The sequence below is a fragment of the Buteo buteo genome, chromosome 7 (assembly GCF_964188355.1).
Source record: "Buteo buteo chromosome 7, bButBut1.hap1.1, whole genome shotgun sequence".
Taxonomy (NCBI): domain Eukaryota; kingdom Metazoa; phylum Chordata; class Aves; order Accipitriformes; family Accipitridae; genus Buteo; species Buteo buteo.
In genome coordinates, this window is record NC_134177.1 from 19274563 (window position 1) to 19286918 (window position 12356).

Here is a 12356-nt window from a genome sequence, read left to right on the forward strand (position 1 = left end):
CACTAGTTATCCTGTACACCTAGCTCTCTTCAATTTTTCAAGTTAACTAAATAAACTATTAACATCTCTCTCATGGAAATACTCTCTTTAGGCTTTCTTCATCTTCTACTTTTGCTTTATTCTCAAAAAAATAAATAAATAAAAGTATATCCCTTGATAACATAAAAAAATAAATACTGTTACTGAATTTTAGCTGTTCAGAAAGTTGTTCAGAAAGTTGTTCAGAAGAGTGAGCAGCTTCTGTGTTACTTAAGTTGTGCTTACAGTTGTTAACTGAACACTCTGCTCTCCTGGCTAGACTGGAACTACTAGGGGACCTTATGAGTCTGTCTTGCCTAAGATTACAGTTGTTTTACTGCCTTAAGATTTACAAGTTCCTTCAGGCACCGTGCTCAGTGAAGAAGAGATTTTTTTTTTTTTTTTTTCAGTGGGGGATTTTTGAGTGCAGGATTGTCCCAGCTCACAGTCTAATCCAGTCTGGTTCAACAGGAGTTTTTCATATCCAGGGATGACATTTCAGCAGATTGACTTGTTCCAAAGTTACAGGAATTTTTCATTTTTTAATCTTGGTGAGAAATTTTGGTAGCTGAGGAGGCATTATTCTCTTCCTGCTTTCTAGCTTGGTCAGTGATGTTGAAATGTTACCAATATTTCAACCTTGCCCCTTTATTTGACACAGTTCTTGAATTTCCATCGTGTCTTAAGTGTATGGGATCATATTCCAGTTTGTAATCACAGACTAGGTAGTGGAAAGAACATGCCTATATACAGGTGCAGTGAAGGCAAAACATCTGCCATAGGAATATCTTGCACACAAAGTGAGTGGGTTTTAAGTTCATCTTTACAGTACCTTTATTTTTAGGGTATGTGCCAATGTTTCTGTTACTGATTTTGATTTGTATTGTTTTATCATTATTATAAAAGAACCTGTAGTTGAATGATGCTTTATAAATTGTACCACCAATCACAGGACTTTTTGTAAAATGACTGTTTCATGCATCCTTTCAGAAGAACATACCAGAGGACAGTGGAACCTTTTAAACTGAAAAGGGAGTATATTCATATTTGATCCTATAAACAGCAACAGAAAAATAATGGTAAGCCATATCCCCTTTTACATTTGCTGGAACTGCCCATGGGAATGTTAGCAATACACAAGGCAGCATAGAGCCTATAGGTAGAAGAGAGAGGTTGGGGAACCAACACAGGTAAAGCGAGAAGGAAGGAAACAAATTACCTTAGGGGACAAAGAACTGAAGGACAGACCTCGATGTGTGGACTGACAGTTTAACTCTGTCTAACTTTTGGTTCTAAATTAGAAGAGTGCGAGACAGAATCTAAACAGATATCTAAACCACCACCAATTTCTGTAGTATTTGGCTACAAAAAGTACTAAACCAGGAAATGCTCTCCCAGCTCTCTGAACAGGGACAACTTAATTTTCACATTAAAGTTTATATAACATAACTTATTTCTTGACCTATGAATGAGATTTGTATTTAAAACTGTGTATTTTCAAGTTCAACTCTTCAGTACCTTTTCGACTTGATGATGAGCATTTCCTGCCTATTTTCTGTAAAACTCCCATGGGAATGAAGAGAGGCCTTTGTTCCTTTCCACTAATGAATCTAAATTATTGATTAGTCATCTAATTTGTGGAAACTACTGTCAGTTAGTGCTGTCTTAGAACTACCTTAGATTTGGCAAAAAGAATTACAGGTAATTTGACAAGCATCTTCAGTGAGGGAAACACAATATTAAAATAGACAGGAGAAGTAGTATTTTCAACCAGTGTTCTTTTATTTGCCCATGCTTTACAAAAATCACATATTGTCCTTCAGACTTCCCTAAAATGTTAATTCTTTTAATAAATATCACTTGAGGGCTGATTTGGGGAACACTAGAGTAGAATTAACAGTTCTGAGCAGGCATCCTTCAGTGCTCTTGGTAATCCTGAAGCAGTGTTTACAACTGGAATCTACACACAGAAAATGGGTCCAAAACTTTCTAATTTTCTAAGTCAACATGAACACACAAAGAACGAAAAAGGTCAAAAAGGAAGGAAAAAGTGGGCTGAGTCTATGATGGCAAGACAAGCCACAAAATACCTTTCATGCACCCCATTATCTGAGACACTGCGATGGTAAGTCAGTGACTCCAAGACAGTAGTGTTTGAATCTTGCCTGATAAACAAAGAGTTCTGTACACTGCACTGAACAAATCAATGAATGTAACAAGTATCAGAATAACTAAAAATCATGGAAACATCCATTCGGATTTGAAGTGGGATGAAAAAGAACAGTATCTTAGAGTAAAGCAATGGAGATGGACATAACAAACTGGGGAAATTTGGGAAATAGAGCTTTCAGATATCAGACATTCAAATGGAATAATAAAGAAAATAAGCTATATAATGTGAATACGGGAAAGTTCTTCAGTCACTCCATTTCTGAAAGAAAATATTTTTGAAGTGGACTACAAAAGGAAACATGATCCTTCAAATTTAGTGTAACATTTCTCATTACTGTAATTTTAAAATCTGAAATACAGCCACCAAGATTTTTTCCATGAATCCCTGAGAATTTGCCTTGTCCAAACTGCAGAGAGAAGGGCTTTATGACTGGTATTATTTATAGGTTAAAAGTAAGAGCACTAACAAGATGCACAATAAACAAAAAATCCCCCAGAGAATGTAGCACAGGCTACTGCAGTTGCAGTGAATAGATATGGCTAATCCCTGGTAGCTGCAAATATCCTTTTAAGGGAGGTTTCCTGCAAGAGAAACCTAATCTCAATCCACACATGGGAAGAACACTGCTAAAACTAGTAGCATTTTAGCACTTTCTCTCCATGTCATTTAGTTTAGAAGAACAAACCCTTAAATTGTTGTTTAGAATAATTAATTTAACAAGAAAAGTGAATCCCCTGACATTAAGGCCTCTGATACATTCTGCTGTACAGCAAGAGCACCTGCAGTTTCTTGCCTTGAAGTGACTGTTTTCAACATTGCAAGTCATAGCTGTAGATACAAACCGCTTAAAAAAAATTAAGATTTCTTTCAAGAACTCATTCTTTGGTTAAGTGGCAATGATGGGCATGTCTCTTTGAAACAATGTGTGTGAATTTCAATTGAGAATGGAGATTTTGAAAGTATTTGCCAATTAGAAAAGCTCTTTCTTAACCAAGAGGAAAACCAAAAAACCCAGAAACAAATAAACAATTAAGGCATGGTGGGCATAGTAATATTCCACATACTGTGTTTTGGCAACTGGAGACAAATAAGTGTTCAGAATATTATTGCAGCCTGGCTAGAACAAAACCTTGTTTTGGTTTGTTTTTTCAGTTTGGTTTGTGGACAAGGGAGTTAATGGAAGACAATGAATAAATACTCTGGAACAGCACAGTGAATGAAAAATTTGGGATAATGTCTGCTCAGAGCAATACCCTCCTAGTTATTAAAGAGCAGCATCTTACTGACATAAACACAGGAATCTGAGAAATACAGCCCCCCGTGTGCAAGAGATTTTTAAACAAATGAAGAAAACTAAACCAAGTTCCTCCAGACTACCACGGATGAGGAAAATTGGCAGGGAAAAGGAACCTGGCAGCTAATAAATCATCACAATATGGAAACAAAAGTATTACAGAAGCTATTAGGTAAGCATAGTATTTCTTACAACTTAGGACTTTTAATCAAGTCTCTTGTAACTGTTAGAATTTCTTACACTTAGTATAATTTCCTTAGAGCTCTCTACGTTTACCCTGACTTCCCTAAATTATCAAGAACCACTTTATGAATACATAGGGGGTTTTGCATCCTGCTCTTCTTTGTGTGGGGTTGTTTCAGACCTCAGTACTTTACCACTTAAGGTCCAGCTTTCCAATTTTTCAGGCTCAATGTGTTCATAGCCAGCTTAGAAATATTGCTCCGATGCCAGAACTACCCTTCAGCTTATTTTTCCCTCCCTGCATGTACCTTTGTGCACACAGATAACTGCCCAACTGAAATGTCAACACATGCAGGCAAGAGATACAGGAGGTGCGTGCCCGGCTGTGCTGATTAGCTACCAGCTGCCGTTCAGTGCTGCGCAGTGGGCTCTGGGTCCAGGCCACAGCTTTGGTAATTCAGAGTTAGGATGGTGAGTGTAATAATTCAAAAATAAAACAATTTAAGCAAAGTAATGATTAACAGAGAAAGGTTTCATAGAAATTAATTAAGAGTTTCGTTGTTACTGACCTAGACATTTGCCAGGGTACGCTCTTGTTTTACATTCCTACTCTTTCCATCATTGACAGAGATCACTATACAAACCCACCTGTCAAAGGGGTTAATCCTTTCTATTTCATCTTCCTTATAAACTGAGTTCCTAACAGTCAATGGATTTTCAGAGTATTGTCCACAATCTCAGCTTTGCTCTGAAGTACCATGTGTTTTCTTCCTTTGCTAGAGCCTCTTAGCACTACCAGGCAATGGCCACAATTGCCCTCGGTCCTCTCTACAGCCAGTTTCATCCCCTTGGATAATGAAATCCAAATAACCATTTGTCAATGTGAACTCATTGGAATGACATCTTCATGATAAAAGGATGTATTGTTATACTTCAAAAATTGAAATGATGCTGAAGTATGAAAAGCATTCATTGCAGGTTTCAAAAAGAATCTGCCAAGAGTCAGATAATTCAGCAGTGGATACTGTCATTAGCACAAAATCCCTTCTGCAATAGGGGGAATTTTTGTCTAGCGGAAAACTTTGAAGCTTATTCCGAATTTTATCTTTGTTGTTGTTGTTGTTGTTTTGTTTTTGTCTAGTCCCTGATGTTTTGGTTACCAGGAAATGATTAGTACTCCAGCCAAGAAAAAATGTTCAAACTTGTTATTTTTTAATTGCCTGGGTTTATCTCTTATGAGGTAATGAGATAAACAAAATTCAATCTGATCCGTGATCATCTCTTAAACACTTGATCTTACAGCCAAGCTTGCAGTAGGCAATTGAAATAACAAATGAAGAACTGACAAGTTCAACAAGAATCTTTCAAGGAAATAAACCATGAAATAAAAACCATGAAACAAGCACAGCTGGCACAGATGGGCAGAAACACTACACTTGTTACACAAAAATAGAAAGGGATGATAACGTTTACCTTCTCCCTAGAGCTACCCTTTTCCCAAAGAAGACCAGCCCCAGTTTTTAGGTGCACCATGAAGAGCTGTATTGCAGTATGCCCTGTGATTTAAAGAATCACCGACAGCCTTCAATGCTCTGATTCTGTCATGCAGATCAACTGTGTTTCCACTATGCAACTTTGCACTGTGACAGTGGCTATTTACTGACCAACTGGTGACCATTTTATCTTCCTAATTTATCAAAAATTTCTTAGATGAGCTGAAATGGTAAACACACAAAACTAGTGCCATTAGATCAGTGGAATCAAATTGAAAAGACAAAACCAATCCATCCTTAGATATTTGCTTCTCTACACTAAATGCATCCCTTAATACTAAACTTCAAAGCTCAGATGTAAGAGAAACCGAATAGTTTAGAGCCTGTTTAAAGTTTACCACAGCACTCAGTAAAGGACAAGGAAAAAGTAGGGCTCTTCTAATGTTTCTGTACTGCATCATCCCTCTCACCCTGCCCTGCAAAAAAGAATGACAACACATCTTTTGATGTTTTGAATTCTTCATGGCTTTTTATAGCAACATAACACCAGAGCCGCTTATTTATATTTTTGATTTATCATAAAAACCAAAAGAGTTTGGTATAAGAAATTTCAATAAAAGCTTTAACTTTTCACCAGCAATTTCAAACTCCAAATTAACATGGAGATAATTGTAAAGTGATTGTATTTTAATCCCCTGCCTTTAAGTCACAGCAACAGTTAACACAAGAATTATTCCTGGACTTTTTTTCTTTTTTTTAAGAGAAAATTATAGCAAAATATCTGGCTATTGTAACCAGAACCTGCAGTTGATAACAGGCAGATAATTCAGAGTGTTCAGTCACATTACTGAACAGCTCGAGACACAGGAGCAAAAGCACATGCTGAGAACAGAATTAACTTAATAAAACTGCATGAAAGCATATTAAGAAGTTTTTCTCCAGTTACTTAGCTGGGACCAATACAGTAGAACTTCTCTTACCTTTCTCAAAATAAAATCACTTTTAAAACACTTTCAAGAAAAAGACAAAGGATCTAGATGACAGGAACAGAGTAATCGAAGACTATTCACACATCGAGTTTAACATTTGGAGTAAACCCAAGTCTAGACCAAAATCAATTGCAAAACTGTCATTGCTTTTAATGGATTAACGACTAGTAGTCCATTTAGTGCTCAGGGAGGCTGTGGATGCCCCATCCCTGGCAGTGTTGAAGGCCAGGTGGGGATGGGGCTTTGAGCAGCCTGGCCTGGTGGAAGGTGTCCCTGCCCTTGGCAGGGGGCTTGGGGCTAGATGATCTTTCAGGTCCCTTCCAACCCAAACTGCTCTATGATTCTATGATTTATCTCATAATTTGACTTATACATATGTCTAAGCATATTAGCATACTTATGTGAATTAATACAAAGATCAAGAAGGAAAGGCAAGCTAAAAAAAAGGGTTAGCATATAGTACTGTATTTTTGTCAAAACTTAGCTGTTAGTACACACATGACATCGTATTTTAAGTTAGTGTAGAAATAGTTGTTTGTGTTCTGGTTTACCAACTATAACTTTCACATAACAAAAAAATCTTGATTATGAGATAAGGTTTGAATGAGTTAAAAGAAGGATAAATGCAAATACCGTGACAGAAATATCTGCACTGCAGATAAGGTTGAAAAGTAGCATAGGGAAAAGCATCATCAAAGTTGACTCTTGAGATTATGTTAACCTATTCCAAAATTCCATAAATGCCAAAGAACATATCCTTTTCTACTGTTTGCAAATATAATATTCATAACAATAATTGATGAGTTGTTCATTGGGTTGCAAGAATAAACTGTCCTGATTCCTTTCTGTCAGTCAATTATTGACACACTCCTTGATCTTTTGTCTTCTCTGAAAGACAAATAAAATGCAATTTAAGAAAGGAACAACCACTGGGAGATGTAAATGCACTTGTACACAGCAACTGGGTCTGCTGTTTTCACCAGACTTTGTAGATACTGATTTCTGTAACTCTAGGCAATCTTTTAATGCCACTTAAATATTGTTTATGGCTACCGATTCAGGGGAAAAAAAAGAAAGAAAGAAAAAAGTTATTGATCTGAATATGTAAATGATCCCACTACTACAACTGTAAATCCTTTAATATATGCTTGAGTGCCAGAAATTAAAGAACAGATACCATATAAAATGCTTTTCTGATCTTTGGAAGCTTGAATATAGGACATGTTTTCTTATAAAAACTCCTTTTTCACTCACACCTCTATAAAAACCTAGTCCTTTCTTTCCACGTCCCCAAACTGTCTTTCTGTTTGCCTTCAAGACATTCCATACATGTACTACACAATAAATTGATTTATCTTGCATTACTCAGGTTTTTTCCAGCACACTATTCAGTAGTCCACTTCTCCTAGGACTTATGGCCATATTCCAAACTGTAAAGCCGCAGTAAGCAGATCTTAAATATTCTTCTATAGCAAACTGCCAGAAAATTGCTTTTTTCTCTCTCTCAAAATACACGTATGTGTATATAAAAAATAGTAGGTAGACCAAACTTTGGATGCAAAAAAATCCCACCTTCGCTATTGTCCTTTTAAAATAGGTAAAGGTAAGAGAAATATCTCATCTGGAAACTAAAAATAGCATAAGCAATTTCTATCCTCTTTTCAGATTTTGCTATTATTCCCCTGGAGTATAGTGACCTTATTGGCTTTGCCAATTTTTTTTTAAATTGGATCACCAACAGCATCAGTATCATCGACATTACATTTGATGTTTTCACAGGGTGAAGGACAAATGAATCCAGATGCAATCCAAAGACTGATGTTGCACATGTAATTCAACTCACCTTATTAGCAATACCCTCAAAACAATCCCCAAGGAAGCACTGATGAAACCTTTTTCTATACAGTGAGATTTTGTCACACGTTATTAAATATCATTAAAAACAGTCTCCTGTGATGTACAGAGAAACTTCTCAGCCAAAAGGCAAAAATCAGAGTAAGGGTACTTTTGTTATGTTTAGGAAAATGAGGAAATATTAAACATCGTGCAAAAAGAAAAGACTTTATTTATTTTAATAACATATTTGATTTGAAAGTTTCAAGCACTGAAGATCAGAAAACAAAACTGGATTTTGCTTTCCTAAATACATCTATATTCATCATGGAAGCCATTAATTCTTAAGAGAAACCAGAAATGTCTTTTATCATCTAGTTACTGCCAACAGCCTTTTCAGCTGCCAATCCCTGTTTGGGTTTTGAGTAATCCCAAGGTCTCCTGTTCTCTGTATACCCATACAGCTTCCGCAGTGCCACACGGGCAGCTTCTTCCTCTGCAGCAAGCAGTGTTTCACCAGGACCTTCAGCTATAATCTTCTTATCGCTTGGGAAAAAAAATAAAATAAAAAATTAAAGCATTTTCATCATGAAATCCTGAGCACTACTGGGTATCATGAATAAGGGCCGCTAGATTATTTTTTTCTGCAATGTCTGTGAACACTGAAGGTAATTTCTACATACACACAAATGTAAACATTTCCGTTGGTCTTTCCTGCAAAGATAAGTGATTGTATATTCAACAATGGAAACTCAAATCAGGAATGTGTCCATTTCCTGGAAGAGCACTACTCTGTTCATTTAGATTCCTAACACATCAATGATTCTTTAAAGTGTTCAATTTGTTAGCCCTGTTAAAAACATGCAAATACGTTACTCTGGTTAGCTTAAACAAAGAAGTAAAATGCTTCTCTCTTTTCTCCTCGACTAGTAAGAAAGCATTTTAAAACTTCTTCAAAAGGATCCACAGAGAAGTTCTCTAAGTTATGAAGTATGTACTGAGCTCTGTTTAACAAACATCTATGGACACTGAATAGGAAGATTTTGTGAAGGGACACCAGGGATTCCAGAATAAAAATAATCACAGTTCCTTTCTTTTATACAAGATAATAAATCCTAGAAGGCACGTAAACCAAAGAATGATAAATCAGAACAAGTTAAGGCAATCTTCCCATGCGTTTATCTGCAGCTCATTTAGCAAGCAACAATGATGTGGATTTTGGTGGTAGAAGGTCCTGTCCTGCTCCAGAGAAGTGATGCTACCCCGGGGCAAGAGACCAGGACAAGCACTGACCACCCCTGAGACAAGCGCACCAGGGATGACTGGCACCTCCTAAGTCTTGTCTGGATACAGACAGTCTTCTTGCCTAGTTTACAGTGCCCGTGATTTGAAAACTAAAAAGCTTCTCTGGAATATAAAATAAGTCTCTCTTCAATCTCACCTCCCTTGATGTCTAAGCCTCTTTGCCCTTCCCTAAGCCCTGGATGCAGTTGTGGTCCCTCCAAAGCCATTCAGTTATGTTATCCGCAAAGTTCCTATGTCAGGTCACCTAGAACATACACCCAGACTCTTTTGTACACCCAATTTAGACTCTGAAGCCCTTTAGTCAGATACTGTCTTTTCATGCATCATTACAGCCAGCTATGGCCAACGCTTAAATGGCTGATTTTATACGGAAGTCACTATAAGGTTTCTCTTCTGTAATAATTTGACCAAAAAGCACAAGTAGAAAAGCAAAATACCATCTTCCCTCCTCCCCCCTCCCCTAGTTTAAATCCATTTCACTTTAAATTAGTATTTTACTAACCAGTACAACCCAACAAAGTACAGCGGCAGAACCGTGCTGACTCCCAACTGCCTGGTAATTCTTGGTTCCGGAGAAGAGATATTCCTCTTGGTCAGTTCTTCCACTAGTAAGCCCATAGGATTTACAACTTCCCAGATCTCAAACAGGTCTTTTCCAATCAGCTGGGGAATAAAAAAATCCTAAACAAAAATATTTAGAAGTTACAATTAATGGGAAATGTAACGAAGGCTCTAGCTTCTGGTGTCTCCTAATAAAAATACAGTATGAAGAGGCATTAATACAGTTGACAATAAATTGCTGAAATGAATGATGAAACTGCCTCAGTGCTCCATCACAGCTAAGCACAGCTAACCTGTGTTGCTACGCTTGGCAGCTCTGGTTCTGATTTAGCTACTGACAGGGTGCACACCTTGGGCAAAGTCAACCGCCCAGACCTAAAGAAGGAACAGCACCAGCCTGAGAAAGGAGTTATAACAACACTTATGCACAGCTCTGAGCACAAGGTACGCAACTCAGTGCTGCTTCTGTGCAAGAAGTTGTACATCAGAAGAGTTCTGCAAAGATTGAAGGGAACGTGCAAACCCACGAGACTTTCACCTGTTCGGATCACTCTCTTGCCTGTTAGCTGGTACTTGCTCTTACAGAGACCTCTCAACGGTCTTGTATTAGAAATAAGATTTTAACAAACATTTATCCATTGCAAAACCAGAAATAAGTGAAAAGGAGGACTGAAAGGACAGTAGCTGCTAAAACTACTTTGTTACACTGCATTTTAGTTGAACATTTTTGTATGAAACATCTTTAGGTGCTTGCACTCTTCCATGCAAAACCTGTGAACTCAGCCCCTGCTTTATATATATATTTTTTTTTTAAATTGAAGATATATGTGGCCTTACATTGAATAATTTCATTATCTGATAGTATAGCGCGTGGAATATAACGCTTTCCCTTAGCAAGTGTCAGCAAATACTAATATGTCACCATTTTAAACCAGAAATACATGATTTTATGTACTTGACCAGCCTGTGCTTCCTAAAGAAAAAGAAAAACCAAACCAAACAAAAACCCCACAACCCCAAACCCCCGACCACCACCGCCACCCAACAAATCTTATTGTTAAATTGTCTTGTTACAGGTATTGTCCAACTTCTGCCAATCTCCTTGGATATCTGGCCATCAAGGTACAAGACAATATTTAATTTTTTTGCCTTTTTTTCCTCCTGTAACTTCCGAGACCCTTAGATGTTACTGTTGTCAGTACAAAAATATATGGTAAGTAATGACTTACCCTGACAAAGAGCCCCGTTTTCTCAGGCCCACTGCTATTGAGCAAGGCTCCTATGACAGCAAAGAACGTCCTCTGTAGCACATTTGGTGGGACGGGAAACTCTTTGCAAAGCGTCAGGTCCTGTATAGACAGGTTTTGAGCCACATAAGAAACAAGTTCCTGACTGGTAAGAAAATCAACAAGTGCTCCTATCCCCTTTGCAGGTAAATCTGGGTAGGCACCTTCAAAGCTCTGCGTCAGGTAAGAACGTGAAAAAGACATCCCTTGTTCCGCAAGTTTACTATTATCTTGTAGATTAAGAGCAGCCGTTTCTTTGTCCAGCCCAAGTTCTCGGCGTCTCGCCTCTTCGCTTTGAATATAAGAAGAATTAACAAATGCAGTCTTGAGGAGATCCAAAGAAAAGTTTTCACGCAGCCGGTGGCTGAAAGCTTGTATCTCTGCATGGTAATCCCAGTTGGGCTTCTCTGATCTACCGACATAGAAAAGAACACAAATTCAGAAACAGAACAAGAGGTTACCCATATTGCGAGCATGATGTCTTTCAGGCGACCGAAAGGAGATGAAAAACTGAATTGTTTTTGAAGATCGAACCCTGTGTTTAAAACCCCCAGCGTCAAACGCGGTCGGTCCGCCCATCGCCGCCGGCCCGCCACAGGACGGGCCCCCGGCCGCCTTCAAAACCGGGGCTACGCTGACCCGCGGAGCTCAAAACGTTCAGCCCCAAAGCGTGCCGAGAAGGTGCCTGAACGCTTCGGCTTCGCCTATTTCTCAGCCTGCTGCGCTCCCTGCTGCTTCCCCCGAGCCCCGCCGCCCGCCCTCTCCTGACGGCCGGGCCGGCTCTCACCGCCGCTGGGGGGGGGCCTCCAGCCGCTGCTGCTCCAGGTAGGCGCGGAGCCACCGCTTCTTCTCGCGGCGCGGCGCAGTGCTGAGCGCCACCCGACCGGCCCCGGCCCCGGCCCCGGCCCCGGCCAGCAGCAGCCGCCGCGACGCCCGCAAGAGGAGCCTGGCGGCCATGGCGGCGGGTGCAAGCGGAGGGAAGATCGGTGCCCCGTCCCCTCCGGGAAACGCCGCCCCTCCCCGCTAGTTCCGGGCAGACGCGTTCCTGGCCGGGAGCGCACCGCGCGGACCACCGGCGGCGGAAACGGCCCTGGCGACTACAGCTCCCGGCGGGCCGTGAGCCGCGCTGCACGCCGGGAGCGGCCGCCGCGGCGTCGCCGCCGTGAGGCGGGAGCGGCAGCCGTCCTTGTCCCCGCCGCCGCCGCCAGAGCCCCAGGCCCC

The 12356-nt window shown here is 39.7% G+C and overlaps 1 protein-coding gene across 1 annotated transcript; it reads right to left on the bottom strand.

Moving 5' to 3' along the window:
* Positions 1-8192: 8192 nt before the first annotated feature.
* On the bottom strand, positions 8193-12119 carry MRPL44 (mitochondrial ribosomal protein L44). Its single transcript, XM_075031817.1, has 4 exons — positions 11923-12119; positions 11079-11547; positions 9791-9969; positions 8193-8529 (listed from the first exon to the last, which is right to left on the bottom strand). The coding sequence occupies exons 1-4, from the start codon at positions 12090-12092 to the stop codon at positions 8358-8360; spliced, it is 990 nt and encodes a 329-aa protein (XP_074887918.1). The 5' UTR covers positions 12093-12119; the 3' UTR covers positions 8193-8357.
* Positions 12120-12356: the final 237 nt, after the last annotated feature.

What these genes read in the sequence shown, in the direction of transcription:
- MRPL44 (XM_075031817.1), bottom strand. Translation starts at nt 12,092, where the DNA reads ATGGCCGCCAGGCTCCTCTTGCGGGCGTCGCGGCGGCTGCTGCTGGCC. An exon ending in GAGGCCCCCCCCCAGCGGCG is followed by an intron (nt 11,548 to 11,922) that starts GTGAGAGCCGGC and finishes CTATGTCGGTAG; the next exon opens with ATCAGAGAAGCCCAACTGGG. An exon ending in AAACGGGGCTCTTTGTCAGG is followed by an intron (nt 9,970 to 11,078) that starts GTAAGTCATTAC and finishes ATTTTTGTTTAG; the next exon opens with GATTTTTTTATTCCCCAGCT.